Source organism: Delphinus delphis, chromosome 20 (assembly GCF_949987515.2).
Source record: "Delphinus delphis chromosome 20, mDelDel1.2, whole genome shotgun sequence".
In the NCBI taxonomy this organism is placed as follows: Eukaryota; Metazoa; Chordata; class Mammalia; order Artiodactyla; family Delphinidae; genus Delphinus; species Delphinus delphis.
This window is the reverse complement of record NC_082702.1, coordinates 22713695-22739790: the sequence shown is the minus strand read 5'-3', so window position 1 is coordinate 22739790 and position 26096 is coordinate 22713695. Positions and strand designations below refer to the sequence as shown.

The window sequence follows — 26096 nt, the reverse complement described above, 5'->3', positions numbered from 1 at the left end:
GCTAAATAGTGCACTGCTAAATAACCAAGAGATCACTGAAGAAATCAAAGAAGAAATTTAAAAATACCTAGAAACAACTGACAATGAAAACACAATGATCCAAAACCTATGGGACACAGCAAAAGGAGTTCTAAGAGGGAAGTTTACAGCAATTCAAGCCCACCTCAAGAAACAAGAAAATTCTCAAATAAACAATCTAACCTTACACCTAAAACAACTAGAAAAAGAAGAACAAACAAAACCCAAAGTTAGTAGAAGGAAAGAAATCATAAAGATCAGAGAAGAAATAAATGAAATAGAAACAAAGAAAACAATAGCAAAGATCTATAAAACTAAAAGCTGGTTCTTTGAGAAGATAAACAAAATTGATAAACCTTTAGCCAGGCTCATCATGAAAAAGAGGGAGAGGACTCAAATCAATAGAATTAGAAGTGAAAAAGAGAAATTAACAATGGACACCACCGAAATAGAAAGCATTGTAAGAGACTACTACAAGCAACTCTATGCCAATAAAATAGACAACCTGGAAGAAATGGACAAATTCTTAGAAAAATATAACCTTCCAAGACTGAACCAGGAAGAAATAGAAATTATAAACAGACCAACCGCAAGTAATGAAATTGAAACTGTGAATAAAATCTTCCAACAAACAGAAGTTCAGGACCATATGGCTTCACAGGTGAATTCTGTCAAACATTTAGAGAAGACACCCAGTCTTCTCAAACTGTTAATATTGCAGAGGAAGGAACACTCCCAAACTCATTCTATGAGGCCACCCTCACCCTGATATCAAAACCAGACAAAGACACTACAAAAAAAGAAAATTACAGACCAATATCACTGATGAATATAGATGCAAAAATCCTCAACAAAATACTAGCAAACAGAATCCAGTAACACATTAAAAGGCTCATACACCATGATCAACTAGGATTTATCCCAGGGTTGCAAGGATTCTACAATATATGCTAATCAATCAGTGTGACACACCATATTAACAAATTGAAGGATTAAAAATGATACGATTATCTCAATAGATGCCACGAAAGCTTTTGACACAAGTCAACACCCATTTATGATAAAAACTCTCCAGAAAGTGGGCATAGAGGGAACCTACCTCAACATAATAAAGGCCATATATGACAAACCCACAACAAACATCATTCTCAATGATGAAAAACTGAAAGCATTTCCTCTGAGATCAGGAACAAGATAAGGATGTCCACTCTCGCCACTGTTATTCAACATAGTTTTGGAAGTCCTAGACATGGCAATCCAAGAAGAAAAAGAAAAGGAATACAAATTGGAAAGCAAAAGGTTAAACTGTCTCTGCAGGTGACATGATACTGTACGTAGAAAATCCTAAAGATGCCACCAGGAAACTACTAGAGGTAATCAATGAATTTGGTAAAGTTGCCAGATACAAAATTAATACACAGAAATCTCTTGCATTCCTATACACTAACAACAAAAGATCAGAAAAAGAAATTAAGGAAATAATCCCATTCACCATTGCAACAAAAAGAATAAAATACCTAGGAATAAACTTACCTAAGGAGGTAAAAGACTATAAGACACTGATGAAAGAAACCAAAGGTGACACAAACAGATGGAGAGATATACTATGTTCTTGAATTGGAAGAATCAGTATTGTGAAAATGACTACTACGTAAGGCAATCTACAGATTCAATGCAACCCCTATCAAATTACCAATGGCATTTTTTACAGAACTAGAACAAAAAGACTTAAAATTTGGATATACAAAAGACCCCAAATAGCCAAAACAATCTTGAGAAAAAAAAAAAATGGAATTGAAGGAATGAGACTCCCTGACTTCCAACTATACTACAAAGCTACAGTAGTCAAGACAATTTGGTACTGGCACAAAAACAAAAATATCAATGGAACAGGATAGAAAGCCCAAAGATAAACCCATGCACATATGGTCACCTTATATTTGATAAAGGAGGCAAAAATATACAATGGAGAAAAGACAGTCTCTTCAATAAGTGGTGCTGGGAAAACTGGACAGCTACATGTAAAAGAATAAAATCAGAACACTTCCTAACACCATACACAAAAATAAACTCAAAATGGATTAAAGACCTAAATGTAGGACTGGACACTATAAAACTCTTAGAGGAAAATACAAGAAGAACACTCTTTGACATAAATCACAGCAAGATCCTTTTTGACCCACCTCCTAGAGTAATGGAAATGAAAACAAATAAACAAATGGGACCTAATGAAACTTAGCAGCTTTTGCACAGCAAAGGAAACTATAAACAAGACAAAAATACAACCCTTGGAATGTGAGAAAATATTTGCAAAGAAATCAGCAAACAAGGATTAATCTCCCAAATACATAAGCAGCTCGTGCAGCTCAATATCAAAAACACAACCCAATCAAAAAATGGATGGAAGACCTAAATAGACATTTCTCCAAAGAAGACATACAGATGGCCAAGAGGCACATGAAAAGCTGCTCAACATTACTAATTATTAGAGAAATGCAAATCAAAACTACAATGAGGTATCACCTCACACTGGTTAGAATGACCATCATCAGAAAATCTACAAACAATAAGTGCTGGAGAGGGTGTGGAGAAAAGGGAACCCTCCTGCACTGTTGGTGGGAATGTAAATTGATACAGCCACTATGGAGAACAATATGGAAGTTTCTTAAAAAGCTAAAAATAGAATTACCATATGACCCAGCAATACCACTACTGGCATATACCCAGAGAAAACCATAATTCAAAAAGACACATGCACCCAAATGTTCATTGCACACTATTTACGATAGCCAGGTCATGGAAGCAACCTAAATTCCCATCGACAGATGAATAAATAAAGATGTGGTACATATATACATAGGAATATTACTCAGCCGTAAAAAGGAATGAAATTGGGTCATTTCTAGAGACGTGGATGGACCTAGAAACTGTCATACAGAATGAAGTAAGTCAGAAAGAGAAAAACAAATATTGTCTATTAATGCATATATGTGTAATCTAGAAAAATGGTACAGATGAACTGGTTTGCAAGGCAGAAACGGAGACACAGATGTAGAGAACAAATGTATGGACACTAAGTGGGGGAAGCGGGGGTGTGGGGTTGTGGTGGTGGGATGAATTGGGAGATTGGGACTGACATACATACACTAATGTGTATAAAATAGATAACTAATAAGAACCTGCTGTATAGCACAGGGAGCTTTAGTTCGCTGTACAGTAGAAACTAACACAACAGTGTAAAACAACTATACCCCAATTAAAAAAAGAAAAAAGGGAAATAAAATAAAGACAGAGTTGTTAACACTGCCAGATGGGCCATACTGGAAGCTGATGCAAAGGAAAAATACTGATCTTCCTTAACTTAAAATTTTGATATTTTGGTTTGTCATTTTTTGGCATTACTGAGTCTCATTTTTCTTACCTTGAAATGGGACTAACAGAGATCCTTATAAAATTGTCAGGAGCATTAAATAGATAAATAAATATAAACCTGGAAAAAAACTTGTAGATGTACTTTGGTTAATAGAATATTTCTTTCTGGGGTTATGTTTAGAGAGGCTTAAAAGTGATGTATTTGAATTTGGTTTTATAAGATTAAAATGATTTTTTTCCCCACAAATATGAACTTTAAATACTAAGTCCAGAATATTGTGTGAAATGCTTTTTCTAATTGATCTTTACTATTTGGTTTTAATAATAATTGAGTATTATTTGATTTTCAGGTTTTCCCTGACGAATTCCACCTTCAAACTTTGAATCCTTTTCTTCGGGCCTGTGCTGAGTTACACCAAAATGTAAATGTGAAAAACATAATCATTGCTTTAATTGATAGGTAAGAATTTCCAACACTGGAGGGCAGATGTTCCGACTTGGGAATAATGAATTTAAAACATTTTTGTGAATTCTTTTTTTCTGTTCCATCTTTATTAATATTTTTGATGTAGTTACACTAGTTCTGTAAGTCTGAGTACTTACTAAGCGCTTGTCTAGCTTACGCATGAAATAAGTTTAGCTCGTAATTGTACAGGGGTCATGAAGGTAATATATTTTAATCTATGCATTTAATTGGCATTTAAAGACATTATATAGACCTAAGATGTTAGTCATAAATCCAAATTTTATAAATCCAAAGATCACTGAAGAGCAAAACTTGTTTTTTACCATGATGAAAGTATCTTGGGCTTCCCTGGTGGCACAGTGGTTAAGAATCCGCCTGCCAATGCAGGGGACACAGGTTTGATCACTAGTCCAGGAAGATCCCACGTGCCATGGAGCAACTAAACCTGTGCACCACAACTACTGAGCCTGTGCTCTAGAGCCTGTGAGACACAACTACTGGGCCCACGTGCCACAACTACTGAATCCCATGTGCCTAGAGCCCGTGCTCCGCAACAAGAGAAGCCACCACAATGAGAAGCCCGCACACCACAACGAAGAATGGCCCCTGCTCGCCGCAACTAAAGAAAGCCCGCGTGCAGCAATGAAGACCCAACACAGCCAAAAATAAATAAATTAATTAATTAAAAAAAAAAGAAAGTTATCTTTCAGTGGGAACCAGTTTGATCTGGAGTCTTCTTTATCAAGTAGCCATAAATATAGATGATTAAGAATGTTCAGGTAGGGCTTCCCTGGTGGCGCAGTGGTTGAGAGTCCGCCTGCCGATGCAGGGGACACGGGTTTGTGCCCCGGTCCGGGAGGATCCCACATGCCGTGGAGTGGCTGGGCCCATGAGCCATGGCCGCTGAGCCTGTGTGTCCGGAGCCTGTGCTCCACAACGGGAGAGGCCACAACAGTGAGAGGCCCGCGTACTGCAAAAAACCAAAAAAAAGGACGTTCAGGTAATCACTGCATCATCACATGTTTTTAAAGAAGAATTTTCAAGTATTAAAAATGTTAGTAAATCCTCTTTAAGTTTGACTTCTTTAGCCCTTGGTCTTTGTTAAAAGTATAAAACTTGGCCTTTAATAATAGCTTTAATGAGTGCATGCTGGGTGCTAGTACATAGTATGTGTCCTACTTGTGAGCATACACTCATTGACATTATGAAACCAGAAACCCAAGTGTAGATTTATTTCTGCAAATACGTTTTATTATATTTTAAATATCTAAGTTATTAGTTTTAAAGTCTGAGAATTTATATAGCAGAATTCTTCAAATTATCTTGTCAGTCCTGGACATTAAGAATTATAAGTTACTTGGCCATGCTCTTTTTTTTTTCTTTTTTAAAGCATTTCTCTTTTTTTATTAATTTATTTTATTTTTTGCCTGCACTATGTGTTAGTTGCGGCATGTGGGATTTTCATTGAGGCATGCGGGATCATTTGTTGTGGCACGCAGGCTTCTTTCTAGTTGTGGTACACGGGTTTTCTCTCTCTTGTTGTGGCATGTGGGCTCCAAGGCGCATGAGCTCTGTAGTTTGCGGCACACAGACTCTCTAGTTGAGGTGTGTGAGTTCAGTAGTTGTGGCCTGGAGGCTTAATTCCCCCGCAGCATTTGGGATCTTAGTTCCCCAACCAGGGATCCCACCCGCATCCCCTGCACTGTTAGGTGGATTCTTTACCACTGGACCACCAGTAAAGTCCTCTATTTGGGCATACTCTTAATGGAAGCTAATAACTGGATTTTCCTATGTTGGGTGTATTGTCACTTAACTGTTTCTGTCAGTAGTGGTTCTTCTGTGCATAACAAAATGTGCGTCTAGTTGTAACCATGATAAACACTTAGTGATAATGGAACAGACATTATTTTGTATAGTTTAAGATGTGGTAAATAGAAGTTAACTTTACTACTTCTAGAATTCGTTGTGTTTTAAACTTTTCAATAGTAAAAATGCAGTGTCTTAAAAGAGTCTAGGTGCTTTTTATATTTAAAAGATTATTTTTTCTAATCATGGCTGTTGAATACGTTTATCACCTTTAATACATTTCTATCCATATCTACTTAATTAATTTGGCAGAATTGGCCTGTCGAAAATTTGTTGTGTATGGTAAGAATACAGTGAAATAAGGCATCATTGGTAAAACTGTTTCATTAAAAATGAATTGAGGGAATGGTCAGCTACGTTCCCTGTCCTTCTTAAAAATCTTTTTAGGAGAAAGGTTCTAGGAGAAATACACTTGGAGAAAATACAGAACAGCATAAAGAATAAAATGTCATCCATGATCCCACTACCCAGATCCCTATATCCTTTTAAATAAAGATTATTTTCTTTTTTAGATTAGCTTTATTTGCTCACCGTGAAGATGGACCTGGAATTCCAACAGATATTAAACTTTTTGACATATTTTCACAGCAGGTGGCTACAGTAATACAGGTTTGTATGGCTTTGTTGCTAAGTTCTCAAAACTTTCAAACTTCTCAGGTGGTAGTTCCTCTTCTAATTGTTTAAAATAAATTCCATGGTTTTCTGAACATTCCAGTCGAGACAAGACATGCCTTCGGAGGACGTTGTTTCTTTACAAGTCTCTCTCATTAATCTCGCTATGAAGTGTTATCCTGATCGTGTGGACTATGTTGATAAAGTTCTAGAAACAACAGTGGAGATATTTAATAAGCTCAACCTCGAACAGTAAGTCAAAGTTAAACATTTTTGTAAAAACCTTTGTAAAGCACTTTTTTGTCCCAGATTTATTTTTCTTTCGCAATTCCTTTTTGAAATGTTAGCGTTCATCTTGTTTTAAGTATTTGTTAGATCAACATGCTTGGTACTAATCAGGGCAGAAAGTGGCAACCAACTGCTTGGCTGTGTACATTGATCAAGTAGTGGCACTCATAGACCATAGCAGTCTTCAGGGACCAGTGTCTCCAATTCAGACCCCTTTGTATATATGGGTGAGTTAGTTTTTAAACTGGTAAGGAAACTATTTATATCAAGCAGTATTTCCATGAGAAGTGGTTTCCTACAGATGAGTAAGATGTGAAAAAATTAGGGAGGCATGTATGTATTTAAGGTGTGGAAATTAATTGGTTTAAATTTTTCTCTATTTTGAGCTTTGATTTTGATACCATCAAGGATAGTATAATATTCTGTTGTCTACTTGCATCTTCTTCAACTATGCTGTCCTGGACCTGTTGCATCCTCTAGTGGCCACTGTGGGCAGTTCTGATCCCTTTTTGTTTTCCCAGCAGTCCTCTTACTGTCCCATCCTTCACTGCTTCTGAACATGCGGTCAATTTAGGACCCTCCTTGCCCTATACCCCTCCTTGCCCAATCTAGACCCCTCCTTACCCCTCCTTGCCCTATATATATAGGTCCCTATATATACTCACGTAATCTTTCCGCTTTCCATCTCTCCTCCAGTGGTTTAGTTAGCATCTGGAAGATTTCTTTTCCTTTTACCTCTTTTTATTCCTCCTTCTTCTTTTTGTCACTCCCATTTTTTGTGAACTGAAAAACATTCCAGATCTTGAATAAGTGATGTATCTATATCTTCCCCCACTAAGTGAGTTTTAAAGTAAAATTAGACAAGATAAAAAATTAGAAATCCCAACCTCTAAAGGTCTTATAAATGCCTGGATATTCTTCAGCCCCCACGGAATGTTCCTAATTTCATCCTGCTTTTCCTTAGTCATCAACATCTGATGCAGAAGAAATAATTTATGTATTTTTCTATTTTGTTGAATTGCTATTTTTGCATGGCTTTGTCACCCCGAATATCCCGTACTTATTGGCTGCCCTAGAAACCTAACTACCACTTAAAATACTTCCCTTAGAAATACCACATTCTAGACAGGCATTTTAACTCCAGGTATACAACCTGTTTATGAATTGGAGACTAGCATAACTTATTGTATCAATAGGACATTAATAGATGAATAAATGTGTTTAGAAAGACATCTGATAAACCTCTCTTGGAAGTCATTGGAGTGTTTTGGGATGGTGTGATTCACTTGACCCATTTCCTTTAATATTATAAATGAAAAATTTCAAATTTTTGTGAATCAAGTGCTGTTTGTGTATATAAGAAGTTAATTTCATTCACTAAAGGGCTGCTGTTTTTCTTTTTGCAGTATTGCTACCAGTAGTGCAGTTTCAAAGGAGCTCACCAGACTTCTGAAGATACCTGTTGACACTTACAACAATATTTTAACAGTCTTGAAATTAAAACATTTTCACCCACTCTTTGAGTACTTTGACTATGAATCCAGAAAAAGCATGAGTTGTTATGTGCTTAGTAATGTTCTGGATTATAACACAGAAATTGTCTCTCAAGACCAGGTAAGAGAATACCCACATGCTTTATTAGAAAAACAGAGACAATGTAGTTATGGTTTTAGACCTTGAGACAAACACATGAGATGGGCGGGGAGGGTAATTTACTACTAAAAAAAGTTACAAGTAGCTTATTCATTATATAAATGAGATAATGTATAAAGAAGAAATTATAAAATAACTATAATCCCACCAGGAAGAGAGGTCCATTGATTAACTATTGATTAACATTTGGTGCGTCTCTTTCTAAATGTTTATATGTGTACCAACATGCATATACTTTCATACAGAAGAAGGAATTATGTTGGAATACTATTTCATAACTACTTTACACAACTAGAAATGCTTTTGTCAGTGGCATTATATGCTGATTGTTTCACCCCAGTGGGTTTCTGTCTCCCATGATACAGGTGGATTCCATAATGAATTTGGTATCAACGTTGATTCAGGATCAGCCAGATCAACCTGTAGAAGACCCTGACCCAGAGGACTTTGCTGATGAGCAGAGCCTTGTGGGCAGATTCATTCATCTTCTACGGTCTGAGGACCCTGATCAGCAGTACTTGGTATGAGTTAACTCTTACTATACCCCTTCAACAACTTCTAATGAAGTCGTGTAGATGTGTCTCAAATGGTCTAATCCAGCTTGTGGTATTAAAAGGTTTTGAAAGAATTGAAACTGAATAAGAGATTAACTGAACTTTATGATTAAATGCATAATTGTTTGTAAACTTCTGGAGCTTATGAAGAACAAGTTGGTTGCTGTCATTTCTTTTGAAGACTTCTTAAGAATTGTAGAAAAACCTATCTTCCTTTAGTTGGGTGTCCTATAATCAGTCCATGTTCATTTTCTTTTTGAACTGTGTGTTACTTGTAGAATTGTTCATTTGTTTTTCATAATAAACTTTTAAAGTATGAGTAAAATCCTTATATTCAACTGTGTATATGTTTCCAAGGTTTGCAAATAGAAGTTGTTTGTGTTTGCCACATGGAAAATGTGTGAAGACTTTAAAATTAAAATTGCCTTTTTCTTAACCCCCTTTTCCTGGAAAAAAACAATCAGATGAGATTCTCCCTTTCTTTGTCCTTAGTCCTCAATAAACCTTTGTGAAATGAATAAAACATGTTGCCTGAGTAGGAGTATTGGTGACTGATACTGGACAATTTATGTTTATGAAAGGTAGCACATATGGCTGCCTAATTATCGTTTGGGCAAAGTAGTTTAACCATTGTTGGATGCATGAGGCTAAGTGTTAGTAATGAAGAACACCTTTATTTGAGGATGAGTCCTGACTTTCTTCCTGTGTTGACTTTGTCATAGTTGACACTCTAGTACTTCTTCATAGCCATTGTGAAAAAGAAGCTGATTTCTGTTGGTAGTGCGACAGTCTTCAACTTGGCTTAGTGTCAGATAATCTGTGCACTGTGTGTGATCTATACCTAGTGGCTGGCTCCATTGTTCAGATGTTTTAACTGATTCCCTTATGTTTCTGTGTCACATGGCCTATGTGTGTTTTCATTTTTTGTTGTATACCAAATGTAGTAGTTAGGAAGTATGCTTTCCACCTGTGGCCAGTTGGTTATGCCATGTACAGAAACACCTTTAAGGTGAGGATCATTAGCTGTGACTTCCCCAAGGGGGAATGCATTCTCTTCCTATCCATCTATGACTGTCAGAGAAATTTACAAAACCTGAATATGTCACACACTGTGACACACAGATTAAGTTATTTCATGAATTCTTGTGGTTTTTTTTCTGAAACAACCAGACATTTGTTTACTAATGGCTCTTTTTTAAAGTGTGTTACCATTTCCCTTGACTTAAATGGTCTTAATGTTTTTCTGAAGTAGGAGGTGTGATATACCAGCAATATGCATATTTTTTGTATCATAATAATAGTCAATATTTTGAGTACATACCTTGTGTTAGTACTGGTAACACTTTACATCTATTACTTGATCTTCCCAGCAACCCTAAGAGAAATATACTGCCCCATTTTTCAAATGAAACTTACAGCTAAGAGAAGGTAAATATTAATGTGTCCAGGGTCACACAGATAGTAAGTGTTAGAATCTACTTTTAACTGTATCTGTCTTCAGAGCCTGTGCTCTTTATCAACACAGTATACTTCTCACATGTGTATATGAACATGTATTTATATCTGCCCCTGACTAGCTATGTAACTTTGGGCAAGTTATACAACCTCTCTGAACCTCAGTCTTCCCCATTTGTGAAATGGGTTTAGTATTTGTCTCTAGGGTGATTGTGATGACTCGGCAAGATAAGAAATGTAAAAGTATACCATGAAGTCTGGTATATCATACATATTCAAAAAATGGTAACAATCATGATGATTAGAGCTCCTGTTTAATTTTATAAGTGATTAATTACAGTTTCTATAATTACAGAAAAGATTAATGGGTTTTGTTTGTTTTGGTCAGATTTTAAACACAGCACGAAAACATTTTGGAGCTGGTGGAAATCAGCGGATTCGCTTCACACTGCCACCTTTGGTATTTGCAGCTTACCAGCTGGCTTTTCGCTACAAAGAGAATTCTAAAGTGGTGGGTTTACTTTTAAGTATGTCACTAATTTTCCCCCTTTTTCCTCTGTGTATGTGTTTTAGTTTATCACTATAGAAAATTTCAAACATATACAAATAGATAATGGTGTAATAAAATCCCAGTTTCAATAACTCTCAATTCATTACTCATCCTGTGTTATACTTAAGTATCACTATTGACAATAGTGATGTTGGTAGATAAGATTACATACTAGTTGAGGAATCACATAAAAAACACTTAGAAATGAAAGATTAAAACAGTTTAAATTTATGTTAGAAGTTTTTCCTGTGTCTAAAGATCACTTGTGAGACATCTATAAGTTTATTACAAAATGGCTCAGAATGCTTTAGTTTCTCAAGAATGATTTTATTTTCTTGGGAGTCTTTATGAAGTACTAATTCTGAAGTGATATAATAATCTTATTCAGAGGTTGCAGTACATAACAAGTAAGATCTAATTCATGTTAAGCTTTGCCTAATGAAAGGGCCCAGCATTGCATAATTGCTGCTCTCTAAAAGCCTGTAATTGAATAATTTTATGAGTTGTGTACATTTTTTAATGAGCTTAGTCCTTTTACAAACAGGATTATGGCTAAGTCTTCAGTGGTGTAGAAAATATCCTAATCTGGGAGTTCCCTGGCCATCCAGTGGTTAGGACTCTGCTTTCACTGCCGAGGGCCCAGGTTGCATCCCTGATTGGGGAACTAAAATCCCACAAGCCTCACGGCGCAGCAAAAAAAAAAAAAACCCTAACCTAATGTACCTGAAAGTTGGACAGTCAGGTTTATATTAAGGAACAAACACCATAAACTTTATTTTCTAATAATGGAGAAACAAGGTATATTCAGTAGACTTACCAGTATGACATAGCATGCCTTTGGCCAGTTTTTATGAGGCCAGCCTCTCATAGTTCCTTTTTCCCAGTATTTTATGGATAGATGTTTGTGAATGTAACAATAAAAAAAGCAACGAGCATTTACTTACTATGTGCCGTACACTGTGCCAAGGAGTATAAACTTGGATTATTGCATTTAGTCCTTGTAAAAGTCTGTGACTATTATCCTCTCTTAAAAGTGAAAAGAATCAATTGCATTAATAAGAAATTTGGATGGTCAAACGTGGATAAAATACTTAACCTCACTACTAATTGTAACAGTGAACCTTTTTAGAAATCAAACTGGTAAAGAAAAAAGAAAAATAAGGTTCAGCAATAGCCGTGGTGTGATGAGAATTCATTCTCATCTAGTAATGGTGGGAATGTGAATTACTACAGTCTTTCTAGAAAACTCTGGCAGTGTGTAACTAGAGCCTTAAAAAACCCAGTATTTCCACTTCTAAATTTATACTAAAGAAAAAATTAGGGATTCAATAAAGCTTTGTGTTTACAGACCATTTGTTATATTACATTTATTTCCAAAAGGAAGTAGTTAAGTAAATTATGCTATATCCAGTTTGTGGAATATTTTCTAGTGATTAAAATGATTTTAAATAACTTTAGTATCATGAGGAAAATTATGACAAAATAAGTGAAAGAAAAGAAGTTGAATACAAATTACATGCAGCATGAGCCCAATTTAATTCTTCAGTAAGTACTTTAAAGTAGAAAACCATACACAGAGGATCCCAGTTACATTATATTTGCATAGAAAAAAGAAAGGAAGACATTAACATTAGAATGTTATCAGTGATTATTGCTGGGTGGTAGATTTAGGGATGGTTTTAATTTTTAAAAAATTCTTTTGTGTATTTTCCTAATTCTGTCCAATTTGGGAATATGTTGCTTTTTCTGATGCAAAAAAACCAATACCAAGTATATAAAAATTGCAAAGCCAGTGACTTCAAATGGATGTTTTGAGAAGACATCCTGCTTGATTTCCTTGTGTACTCCACAGATGAGACAGAAGATAGCAGGAAAACTGTGAACTCAATTTTAACACTTTTCCTGTTTGTTCTATAGACATTTTGTATAAAATGAATATTCTTAAGCAAGTTAATCTTGAACTTAAAGTAATTTAAACTATTTTTTTTTGTTTTAGGATGACAAATGGGAAAAGAAATGCCAGAAGATTTTTTCATTTGCTCACCAGACTATCAGTGCTTTGATCAAAGCAGAGCTGGCAGAATTACCCTTAAGACTTTTTCTTCAGGGCGCTCTAGCTGCTGGAGAAATTGGTTTTGAAAATCATGAAACAGTAGCATATGAATTTATGTCCCAGGTGTGATCTGCTCTCTTTCTGGGATGTTTAATCCGTTTGCTCTGTTCAGTCATCTGTCTGTAGTTAATGGTGGTGGTGCACGTGGATTTACTCTTCACTGAATTTATAACTACCCCTTTCTCACCATCTTGATGGGAAATACTATGCTTCTTAACACTATAGTTTTATTGACTGGTTTGGAGCAGGAAAATTGATCAGTTATTGGGTGCTAATGAGATTGAAGATTTTCCAGTGGGTTATGGTAAAAACTGTTTCATGGGGGAAAAAAATTCCTTTGTTATTCATTTTGGGAACCCTGGATTAAACAAAAGTTAAAACAAGTTTCTTTGTTGCAACTTGTCAGCATCTTTGTCTTGTGCCTCTCCAAGCGAGGGCGCTGCGTATTCTGATCTGAACCATATTCTGATCTGAATGACTCACAGGATGGGGCTTTGATGGGAAATACTTTGGAAAATGCTCTAGTAGATGGTTGGTTCCTAAAGGTCACTTCTGCTTTGTGTGTACCAGGCATTTTCTTTGTATGAAGATGAAATCAGTGATTCCAAAGCACAGCTGGCTGCCATCACCTTGATCATTGGTACTTTTGAGAGGATGAAGTGCTTCAGTGAAGAAAATCATGAACCCTTGAGGACTCAGTGTGCTCTTGCTGCATCCAAACTTCTGAAGAAACCTGATCAGGGCCGAGCTGTGAGCACCTGTGCACATCTCTTCTGGTCTGGCAGAAACACAGACAAAAATGGGGAGGAGGTAAGGTGGGAGGTCATTCCTAACCAACAGTGTTAGAGGAGAGGGGATCATTGATAGGGAACGGCTGCTGGGGCCTTTTGCCTTGGAGGTGAAACATGTGCAGTGCTTGGAAACCTGACAAAGAATATTGCTTTGTTTTGTTAAAAGAAACGAAATGGACAGTAACATATAGAGTTACATCCTGTGGTGAAGCCTCCACTTTGAGGATTTTGTAACATAGCAAGTTTGTACCACTATCTTTAAAAAATATACAAAACACATAAATATAAAACATTTAACATATAAATATATAAAACAAATAATATATTTGTTTTAAAATATAGCTTTGTGGGCTTCCCTGGTGGTGCAGTGGTTGAGAGTCCACCTGCCAATGCAGGGGACATGGGTTCGTGCCCCGGTCCGGGAAGATCCCACATGCCGTGGAGCAGCTGGGCCCGTGAGCCATGGCCGCTGATCCTGGGCGTCCGGAGCCTGTGCTCCGCAACAGGAGAGGCCACAACAGTGGGAGGCCCGCGTACCGCAAAAAAAGAATAAAATAAAAAAATAAAAAAAAATATAGCTGTGTACTTTAAAAAATGAAGAGGATTTAAATTGGTTTTGTCCTTTTAAAATATGAAAGAGCCACTGTAGTGTGTTTATTTCTTTGTGTGAAATGGGACATTTGTGATTCATTAATCTCTTTAATACTCCCCTCACTCCCTTTATTCTAGCTTCACGGAGGCAAGAGGGTAATGGAATGCCTAAAGAAAGCTCTAAAAATAGCAAATCAGTGCATGGACCCCTCTTTACAAGTGCAACTTTTTATAGAAATTCTGAACAGATATATCTATTTTTATGAAAAGGAAAATGATGCGGTAAGTGAATAATAAATTGCTGTTAGTGAACTATTTTCCTTTCCTACTCTTAGATTTGATACATACAAAAGTTTATCATCCTGATACTTTTCTTTTTTGTTTACAAGGGTCAGAGTTTGGAGAATCTACCTAGTGGTCTCTTTCATTCTCTAAAATTCTTCTCTGTCTATATAGATGCATCTTACAGAAGAGCTTATTATGTGCAAGAAAATTCTTATCTCTTTTGTTTATGAATATTTTATAAAATAGTCACTCCCTGTTTAAAAAATAAAAAATAATTTACAAATGCTGAATAGTAGGCTGATTTGTCATCCCATAAAAGTGTAGAATAATTCCCAAATAAAGGATGGATCAATATTTGTAGGTTAAATAAAATTTTGCTTTTGTTCTTTTACTGGTTCATGATTTTCTGTATTTCCATTAAGTTTTTTTTTTTTTTCGGTTGTTGTTTTGGATGAATGTCCAATAGTTGTTGCTCAAACCAGGAATCATGTTCTCATCTCTTTTTTTTTTTTTTCTTTGTTTTCATAATCTGGTAACTGCTGAGAGTAACACAAGCTCCTCAAAACATTTTTATTAAATTACGTTATTTTTTTTGTGTGTGTGGTACATGCTTGATGGTAAAATTGTTCTTTTGTAGGTCACGATTCAGGTTTTGAATCAGCTTATCCAAAAGATTCGAGAAGACCTCCCAAATCTTGAGTCCAGTGAAGAAACAGAGCAGATTAACAAACATTTTCATAACACACTGGAGCATTTGCGCTTGAGGCGGGAATCACCGGAATCTGAGGGGCCAATTTACGAGGGTCTCATCCTTTAGAAAGGAGCCAGGCTCACCATCCTCCTTTCCATGTACATCCAGTAAGGGTTTTATTATACTAGGCTTCCCTTCCATAGATTGTGCCTTTCAGAAATGCTGAGGTAGGTTTCCCATTTCTTACCTGTGGTGTGTTTTACCCAGTACCTCCAGACACTCACCTTCAAGACCTTAATAAAATTATTCACTTCATAAGTGTTCAGGTCTGTCTGATCACCCTAAGTAGCATGATTGATCTGCTATTTTAAATTCTTGCGATCTGTTTAAAAAAAAACAAACAAAAAAAGCCAAAAAAACCCCACTTATCTCTGTGACTAATGAAGCTCTCCTTCCTTTTTTTCTGTTTTGTTTCATTGTTGAGTGTGTAATTTCCTTCATTACTTGGGAGTACTAACCAGAAAGTGTCTGTCTCTCTGTTCTGAGATTAATTTAGAGGAAAGGAATACTGTTTGTGAAATTCAGCTTGGGCTTCTCCTGAAATGCAAGATAAGGCCATGTGTAATATTTTCCCTAAAATTAGAGTATATTAATGCATGTTTGAGAATTTTAAAGCACCATGGTCTAAACCAGAAGCTATATTTTGCATATTTGGACTCAGCCATCCATTAAGAACTTAGGTTGTCCTCTGGACATATTTATCAAAATAATTTTGTTCTAAATAGTATAAAATAGAAAATTTGTGATCTATATAATTTATGTATAACCTTCATTGTTGTAAATTTAGGGGGAAATGCATCATACAATTATGATTTTTTTTTTTCACCAGTGAAACAATAAAAGTTGCTATTAACAATTTTGGACCTTCTTCCTTTCACACTACCTTAATTCATAAAAGGAACTAGTAGAATGTATATGGAGTTTATTGTATATTCTCAACATTCACAACACTCACTTGTTCAACTGTTCACTTGTTTTAAACACTTATTGAGCAGGACACCATCTACTCTTTTAGTCATATTTACTCATTTGCTTTCTTCAGCCTTACTCTTCTTTCCTAGGAATGATACCTCCACATAAACTCCCAAAAGCCTCCCACCTATATTAGTTATCTATTGTGTGACAAATTATCCCAAAACTCAGTGTCTTAAAACAGACATTTATCTCACAGTTCTCTGGATCAGCAATTTGGGAGTTTAGCTGGGAATAAAATGGATTGATAGGATAGTGTGTGCAAATTTGGTAAAATTACATAAGCTTGAGCCACAATGATTTTAAGCCTTAAATAGGATACATCCACAGGAGATGGGTGTTACAAAACGCTTTTTGTCAACTATTTTTACCTTCCTACACATCCCCTGGACCAATGATTTTCAAGCTTTATCAAACATACAAATCACATGAGGGTCTTGGTAAAATGCAGATTCTGGAATTCACCAGGTCCGGGGTGGGGACCAAGAGTGTATATTTCAAATAAACCCCCAGGTACCCCCCCCCCACACACACAACATATTGCCAGTCCAGGGACCACACTTTGAATAACAATGCCCTAGATGGAAATTCCATAGACGTTTTTTTCTTAAATAAATTTTATTTATTTATTTATGGCTGTGTTGGATCTTCGCTGCTGCTCACGGGCCCTCCCTAGTTGCTGCGAGCGGGGGCCATTCCTCGCTGCGGTGCGCGGGCTTATTGCGGTGGCCTCTCTTTGTTGCGGAGCACAGGCTCCAGGCACACAGGCCTAGTGTTTGCGGCACTTGGGCTCAGTTGTGGCACATGGGCTTAGTTACTCCGCAGCATGTGGGAATCTTCCCGGACCAGGGATTGAACCTATGTGCCCTGCATTGGCAGGCGGATTCCCAACCACTGTGCTACCAGGGAAGTCCCCATAGACAACATTTTAACAGTACTTGGAATAACTTATTTCATTTGTTTCTTAGATGGTTCTCACGTTTCCTTGTGGCAAACACTAAGAAGGGGGTGACAGTGTCCTAGAGAAGTGTTTGTGACTGTCTATCCTTTGTGGAGTATAGGGGCTTAGGCAATCCAGTACAGGAGGCATTTCTGTCATGTGTACTATATGACAGTGGATCTTGGCTTTCCCAGGGCACAGCAATTTAATGAATGCTTTTCGGAAACTCAAGTGTTAGAGCAAGTCGGTACAGAATAGTTAGCTGAAATCAGCTACCGGAGCCAGAAGGACATCTCATAGAGTAGTGGACATCAATCCCATGACAGGCAGTTCAGAGGATCATGAGCAAAATGTAGGGGGCCCATGTGGGATCTTCCTGGACCAGGGATCAAACCCATTTCCCCTGCATTGGCAGGCAGATTCTTAACCACTGTGCCACCAGGCAAGTCCTGGAATGTTATCTTTTAAGGAGTTGTCTTGTTGATTCTAGGAGAATGTTGCTCTTTATGGTTGAGCATGTATTTCTGCCAAGGAGGGAGGTTTAGTCAATGCATAATGCAGATACACAATGCGCAGTAGGAGAGAGTGAGGAGGCCAAAGGGCAGGAAAATATTATATGTAAATTTTTTCTTGTCTTGCTATAAGATATGAATTTTATTTCACAATACTCATGTCCTGATTTGCTTATTGATGAATGCTACAAACGTTTATTGTGCACTGATTATGTGCCAGATACTGAGCAATGCACTAGGAGTTAGTGATAAGAAAGCAAACATGTTTCTTGCCCTCATGGAGCTACTGTTTAAAAGGGAGAAAGGAATAACAGAGAAGTGTAAATTGTGATAAATCTTATATAGGAAAAATGCAGGAGACTATTCAGTATTACTTTGATATCAAAACCAGACAAAGGCATCACAAGAAAAGAAACCTACAGAAAATGTCTTATAAATATGAATGCAAAGATCCTCAACAAAATACTAGCAAATTGAATCCAGCAGTACATAACATGGATAACACCATGGCCAAGTGAGGTTTATCCCAGGGATGCAAGATTGGTTTAATATTTAAAAATCATTAATGTAATACACCACTTCAATAGAATAAAGGACAAAAGCCACATGATTATCTCAAGAGACATAAGAAAAGCATTTGATAAAGTTCAACACCCCTTCTTGATAAACACTCAGTAAAATAGGAATAGAAGGCAACTTCCTCAGCCTGATAAAGTCAGGAAAAATCCACAAGTAAGATTATACTTAATGGTAGAAGAATGGATGCTTTCTCCCTAAGATCAGGAACAAGACATAGATGTTAGCTCTTGCAATTTCTTCTCCTTTTTCATTTCTAATTCTATTGATTTGAGTCTTCTCCCTTTTTTTCTTGATGAGTCTGGCTAATGGTTTATCAATTTTGTTTATCTTCTCAAAGAACCAGCTTTTAGTTTTATTGATCTTTGCTATTGTTTCCTTCATTTCTTTTTCATTTATTTCTGATCTGATTTTTATGAGTTTTTTCCTTCTGCTAACTTTGGGGTGTTTTTGTTCTTCTTCCTCTAATTGCTTTAGGTGCAAGGTTAGGTTGTTTATTCGAGATGTTTCCTGTTTCTTAAGGTAGGATTGTATTGCTATAAACTTCCCTCTTAGAACTGCTTTTGCTGCATCCCATAGATTTTGGGTCATCGTGTCTCCATTGTCATTTGTTTCTAGGTATTTTTAAATTTCCTCTTTGATTTCTTCAGTGATCACTTCGTTATTAAGTAGTGTATTGTTTAGCCTCCATGTTTTTGTATTTTTTACAGATCTTTTCCTGTAATTGATATCTAGTCTCAAGGCGCTGTGGTCGGAAAAGATACTTGATACAATTTCAATTTTCTTAAATTTACCAAGGCTTGATTTGTGACCCAAGATATGATCTATCCTGGAGAATGTTCCATGAGCACTAGAGAAAAATGTGTATTCTGTTGTTTTTGGATGGAATGTCCTATAAATATCAATTAATTTTGGATGATCTGTCCATTGGTGAAAGTGGGGTGTTGAAGTCCCCTACTATGAATGTGTCACTGTCGATTTCCCCTTTTATGGCTGTTAGTATTTGCCTTATGTATTGAGGTGCTCCTATGTTGGGTGCATAAATATTTACAATTGTTATATCTTCTTCTTGGATCGATCCCTTGATCATTATGTAGTGTCCTTCTTTGTCTCTTCTAATAGTCTTTATTTTAAAGTCTATTTTGTCTGATATGAGAATGGCTACTCCAGCTTTCTTTTGGTTTCCATTTGCATGAAATATCTTTTTCCATCCCCTTACTTTCAGTATGTATGTGTCTCTAGGTTTGAAGTGGGTCTCTTGTAGACAGCAAATATATGGGTCTTGTTTTTGTATCCATTCAGCCAATCTGTGTCTTTTGGTGGGAGCATTTAGTCCATTTACATTTAAGGTAATTATCGATATGTATGTTCCTACTCCCATTTTCTTAATTGTTTTGGGTTCGTTATTGTAGGTCTTTTCCTTCTCTTGTGTTTCTTGCCTAGAGAAGTTCCTTTAGCAGTTGTTGTAGAGCTGGTTTGGTGGTGCTGAACTCTCTCAGCGTTTGCTTGTCTGTAAAGGTTTTAATTTCTCCATCAAATCTGAATGAGATCCTTGCTGGGTAGAGTAATCTTGGTTGTAGATTTTTCTCCTTCATCACTTTAAATATGTCCTGCCAGTCCCTTCTGGCTTGCAGAGTTTCTGCTGAAAGATCAGCTGTTAACCTTATGGGGATTCCCTTGTGTGTTATTTTTCCCTTGCTGCTTTTAATATGTTTCCTTTGTATTTAATTTTTGACAGTTTGATTAATATGTGTCTTGGCATATTTCTCCTCGGATTTATCCTGTATGGGACTCTCTGTGCTTCCTGGACTTGATTAACTATTTCCTTTCCCATATTAGGGAAGTTTTCAACTATAATCTCTTCAAATATTTTCTCAGTCCCTTTCTTTTTCTCTTCTTCTTCTGGAACCCCTATAATTCAAATGTTGGTGCGTTTAATGTTGTCCCAGAGGTCTCTGAGACTGTCCTCAGTTCTTTTCATTCTTTTTTCTTTATTCTGGTCTGCAGTAGTTATTTCCACTATTTTATCTTCCAGGTCACTTATCCATTCTTCTGCCTCAGTTATTCTGCTATTGATCCCATCTAGAGTATTTTTCATTTCATTTATTGTATTGTTTATCATTGTTTGTTTCATCTTTAGTTCTTCTAGGTCCTTGTTAAATGTTTCTTGCATTTTGTCTATTCTATTTCCAAGATTTTGGATCATCTTTACTATCATTATTCTGAATTCTTTTTCAGGTAGACTGCCTATTTCCTCTTCATTTGTTAGGTCTGGTGGGTTTTTATCTTGCTCCTTCATCTGCTGTGTGTTTTTCTGTCTTCTCTTTTTGCTTATCTTACTGTTTTTGGGGTCTCCTTTTTTCAGGCTGCAGGTTCGTAGTTCCCGTTGTTTCGGGCGTCTGTCCCCAGTGGCTAAGGTTGGTTCAGTAGGTTGTGTAGGCTTCCTGGTGGAGGGGACTAGTGCCTGTGTTCTAGTGGATGAGGCTGGATCTTGTCTTTCTGGTGGACAGGTCCACGTCTGGTGGTGTGTTTTGGGGTGTCTGTGGACTTATTATGATTTTAGGCAGCCTCTCTGCTAATGGGTGGGGTTGTGTTCCTGTCTTGCTAGTTGTTTGGCATAGGATGTTATGCACTGTAGCTTGCTGGTCGTTGAGTGAAGCTGGGTGCTGGCATTGAGATGGCAGTCTCTGGGAGATTTTCACTGTTTGATATTATGTGGAGCTGGGAGGTCTCTTGTTGACCAGTGTCCTGAAGTTGGCCCACCTCAGAGGCACAGCACTGACTCCTGGCTGCAGTACCAAGAGCCTTTCATCCACATGGCTCAGAATAAAAGGGAGAAAAAGTAGAAAGAATTAGTAGAAGTAGAAAGAAAGTAAGAACGAAAGAAAGGAGGGAGAGAAGGAGGGAAGGGGGAGGGAGGGAGGAAGGAAGGAAGGAGGGAAGGAAGAAAAAAAAGAAAGAAAATAAAGTAAAATAAAGTAAGATAAAATATAATAAAGTTATTAAAATTAAAAAATATTTATTAAGAGAAAAACAAAAACAGACGGATAGAACCCTAGGACAAATGGTGGAAGCAAAGCTATACAGACAAAATCTCACATAGAAGCATACACATACACACTCACAAAAAGAGGAAAAGGGGAAAAAATCATAAATCTTGCTCTCAAAGTCCACCTCCTCAATTTGTGATGATTCGTTGTCTAGAGGAGGGAAGGAAGGAAAGAAAGAATGAAGATAAAGTAAAATAAAATAAAGTTATTAAAATAAAAAGTAATTATTAAGAAAAAAAAGTAAAAAGCAAAAATGGAGGGATAGAACCCTTGGACAAATGGTGGAAGCCAAGCTATACAGACAAAATCTCACACAGAAGCATACACATACACACTCACAAAAAAAGGAAAAGGGGAAAAAATCATAAATCTTGCTCTCGAAGTCCACCTCCTTAATTAGGGACGATTTGTTGTCTATTCATGTATTCCACAGATGCAGGGTACCTCAAATGGATTGTGGAGCTTTAATCCGCTGCTTCTGAGGCTGCTGGGAGAGATTTCCCTTTCTCTTCTTTGTTCTCACGGCTCTCAGAGGCTCAGCTTTGGATTTGGCCCCGCCTCTGCGTGTAGGTCGCCAGAGGGCGTCTGTTCTTCGCTCAGACAGGACGTGGTTAAAGGAGCAGCTGATTCGGGGGCTCTGGCTCACTCAGGCCAGGGGGAGGGAGGGGTACGGAGTGCGGGGCGAGCCTGCGGCAGCAGAGGCCGGCTTGACGTTGCACCAGCCTGAGGCACGCCATGCGTTCTCCCGGGGGAGTTGTCTCTGGATCCCGGGACCCTGGCAGTGGCGGGCTGCACAGGCTCTCTGGAAGGGGGGTATGGATAGTGACCTGTGCTCACACACAGGCTTCTTGGTGGCGGCAGCAACAGCCTTAGCGTCTCATGCCTGTCTCTGGGGTCCGCGCTGTTAGCCGCGGCTCGTGCCCGTCTCTGGAGCTCCTTTAAGCGGCGCTCTTAATCCCTTCTCCTCGCGCACCAGGAAACAAAGAGGGAAGAAAAAGTCTCTTGCCTCTTTGGCAGGTCCAGACTTTTCCCCAGACTCCCTCCCGGCCAGCCGTGGCGCACTAACCCGCTGGAGGCTGTGTTCATGCCGCCAACCCCAGTCCATTGCCGGCGCTCCGACCGAAGCTTGAGCCTCAGCTCCCAGACCCGCCCGCCCCGGCGGGGGAGCAGACAAGCCTCTTGGGCTGGTGAGTGCCGGTCGGCACCCATCCTCTGTGCGGGAATCTCTCCACTTTGCCCCCCGCACCCCTGTTACTGTGCTCTCCTCCGCGGCCCTGAAGCTTCCCCCTCCGCCATCCGCAGTCACCGCCCGCGAAGGGGCTTCTAGTGTGTGGAAACCTTTCCTCCTTCACAGCTCCCTCCCACTGGTGCAAGTCCCATCCCTATCCTTTTGTCTCTGTTTATTCTTTTCTCTTTTGCCCTACCCAGGTACATGGGGGGTTTCTTGCCTTTTGGGAGGTATGAGGTCTTCTGCCAGCGTTCAGTAGGTGTTCTGTAGGAGTTGTTCCACGTGTAGACGTATTTCTGGTGTATCTGTGGGGAGGAAGGTGATCTCCGGGTCTTACTCTTCCGCCATCTTCCCGGAAGCCCCAGCTCTTGGGCAGCCCCATTTCTATTCAACATTGTACTGGAGGTTCTTCTAGCCAGAGCAGTTAGGCAAGAAAAAGAAATAAAAGACATTCAGAATGAAAAAGAAGAAATAAAACAATTTCTATTTGCAGATGACATGATCTTATCAAGGAAATGCAAATTTAAGGCATAATGAGATAGCACTATATACCTACTACAGTGGCCAAATTAAAAAGCAAGAAACAAAAAATACATGTTGGTGAGGATGTGGAACAACTGGAACCCTCATTTATTGCTGGTAGTAATGGAAAATGGTATAGCCACTTGTAATAGAGTTCTCTATTAACTGAAATATATATACATATATACACATACATATGTATGTATATATATATACATACATATGTATGTGTATATATGTATATATATACATACATATATATATGTATGTATATATGTGTGTGTATATATATATACACACACACAGGTCCTAAGATCTGATATATACACACACACACAGGTCCTAAGATCTGCATATATACACACACATATATACATACATATATATATATGTATGTATATATGTGTGTGTATATATATATATACACACACACACACAGTCCTAAGAGATATATATATATATATATATATATATATACACACACACACACAGGTCCTAAGATCTGCAGGGTGAGTCAGCAAGCTGGAGACCTAGGAGAGCTCATGGTAGTTCCACAGTCCAATTCCAGAGGCCTGAGAACCAGGAGAGCTGATGGTATAGTTTCAGCCCAAAGGCCAGCAGGCTTGAGATCAAGGAAGAGCAAATGTTTCAGTTCTGTCTTATCCTGAAGGTTTTAGCCCAGTGCCCCTGCAAAGAGGGCCCTGCTTAGGATTCCCTCTAATTGGTGGCATTTATCCCAAGTCTGACTACACTCACTGGGTATTCTCTTGTTTAATATGCCTCTCCCCTGCTGGACCATGAGCTCCGTGAGGTAAGAGTTAGGTTTATTTGCTCTCTTCTAATCCCTGGAGCCTCGCACAAGGCCCAGAGGCTCTAGAGGAAACTGGCTGAAAGGACTTCTCAATGCTTTACCAAGTGCTAAAGACTTATTTTGAAAGTTTAAGCTTCCCTCTAGTGGAAAATACAAGCCAAAATTCGAGCCTAGCTTTTATTCTTTGTTTTTGTCAATAAGAGCCCCAGACTCTCAGACCAGAGAAGCAGAGACCTAGCATCTCTTCTCTCCCTGCCGTGGAGTAGACATCGTGGGCTACCTGCCCACCCTGGGCCCACGTGGAGTTCCCCATAACTGCTGATGGAGGGACAGGGCTCCCCCAGTGGGACCCCTCCCAGGATCTGGGGGCTCTCCCCACCCTTCTCTGATGTTCAGAATTTGCACTGTCTGTCTTTGTCCTTGTCTGTGCTCAGAAACCCATTCATATGGATGTGGGAACACATTCTAAAGCAGGGCAATGGGGGCCATGCTGGGCTTCTCTCCCCCACGGGTCAAAGTCCTGAGCTGCACACTTTAGAGAGTGCTTCTGTCCTGGGGAAACTGGTGGGCTGGTTTGGGGGCAGAGGGCCCCCAATACAGGCCACATTCCCTGACCCTGACTTTGGTAATGGTAATAATGTTGAATCTGTGGTTCTGGGTAGGGGGTCTCTGGGCAGCAGCAGCAGCAGAAATGGCCCAGATCTGGCCATTTGACTCTAAACCTGACCCTTTGGCTAATGGCATCATAAAATTACACTATATATAAAAGGAGCAGTATCAATTTAGTTTGCCCCTTTACTAAGTGAAGTTTAGTAGTAGTTACCAGCAGTACAAAGATGAATATTACATGGTACTTGTCTTCAAAGGACCACAGCCTCTGACGCAATGTCACAAGTAGACTAGGCCTCAGAAGTTGCAAAATGGTGGTCTACAGATATGTTTTATTTGGCTGGCACAGTGTTTAAGTTGTTAAAAATTGGTTGCCAATCTTTTTTTTCTTAATTAACTTTTTTTTAAAAATTAATTAATTAATTTATTTTCGGCTGCACTAGGTCTTCGTTGCTGCATGTGGGCTTCTCACTGACGTGGCTTCTCTTGTTACAGAGCACGAGCTCTAGGCATGCGGGCTTCAGTAGTTGTGGCTCGGGCTTTAGAGCACAGACTCACTAGTTGTGGCGCATGGGCTTAGTTGCTCTGCGGCATGTGGGATCCCCCTGGACCAGGGCTCGAACCTGTGTCCCCTACATTGGCAGGCAGATTCTTAACCACTGCACCACCAGAGAAGACCCGGTTGCCAATCTTTTAATAAGGGAAATTTCTTATAAAAATCTAGACTTCTGGCTTCAATTGGAAAACCAACGTGGCAACATGGGGTCCATACCCATCACTTCTCACGGAACTGGCACCAGTGCCCACTTCTCTCCTTCTGTCATCCGCCTGGCCATTCCGGGCACTGCATTGAGACTCCTGTGCTAGGAATAGCAAGAGGGGAGCAATTAATTCTGGAAGCAGGTGAGAGAGTGGGTGAGTCCTCTCAGGTGCGGTGACTTCCCAGGTGCCATCTCGACAGCCTGCATGGGAGATGGTGGTGGCCACAGGGGCTGTGGCAGGGAGGGTGGGATGAGATGAGAGCCTTATAAGCTGGAGGATGGACTGCACTTGTCTTTGCAGCATTCAGGAACGTGAATCATGAATGAGAGCTCCAGGTCAAGTTTCCCAGCAGGAGATGAAACTGAAATAGCTGCAGGAGAGAACTCAGGTCTGAAGATCTCTGTATCAAACATGAATTATGCTACTTGAGGACTGGGGATCTTGTTGAAATGCAGATTCCAGTCCAGCAGATCTGGGGGTAGGGGAGGGACTCTGCATTTCTAACAAGCTCCTGGTCCCTGGACTGTACTTTGAGCGGCTGGGGCTTAGAACAGAGGTTGTGATCCTAGTAGGCTGTGGGCCAAATTTGGCCTGGGAAATAAGGTTTTTCTGGGTTGCATAGTGTTTACATTAAAAAAAAAAAAGTTGCTAACAGCTTAAAATCAGGCATTTTCACATAAAAGTCTGAATCTGTCTTCACCACTCATCATTCTCTATTACATCACTGAATTTTATTTTATTATTTTTCA

At 38.6% G+C, this 26096-nt stretch overlaps 1 protein-coding gene across 1 annotated transcript in view; it reads left to right on the top strand.

Annotated features, from left to right (window-relative positions):
• Positions 1 to 16221, top strand: part of VPS35 (VPS35 retromer complex component) — a 41454-nt gene extending 25233 nt beyond the window's left edge. Inside the window, exons 8-17 of the mRNA XM_060000804.1 lie at positions 3741 to 3850; positions 6235 to 6331; positions 6438 to 6586; positions 8029 to 8236; positions 8641 to 8796; positions 10673 to 10795; positions 12831 to 13010; positions 13518 to 13757; positions 14468 to 14611; positions 15252 to 16221. Coding sequence (XP_059856787.1) covers positions 3741 to 3850; positions 6235 to 6331; positions 6438 to 6586; positions 8029 to 8236; positions 8641 to 8796; positions 10673 to 10795; positions 12831 to 13010; positions 13518 to 13757; positions 14468 to 14611; positions 15252 to 15431 — 1587 coding nt within the window. The 3' untranslated portion in view covers positions 15432 to 16221. The remainder of the gene's footprint in view (positions 1 to 3740; positions 3851 to 6234; positions 6332 to 6437; positions 6587 to 8028; positions 8237 to 8640; positions 8797 to 10672; positions 10796 to 12830; positions 13011 to 13517; positions 13758 to 14467; positions 14612 to 15251) is intronic.
• Positions 16222 to 26096: the final 9875 nt, after the last annotated feature.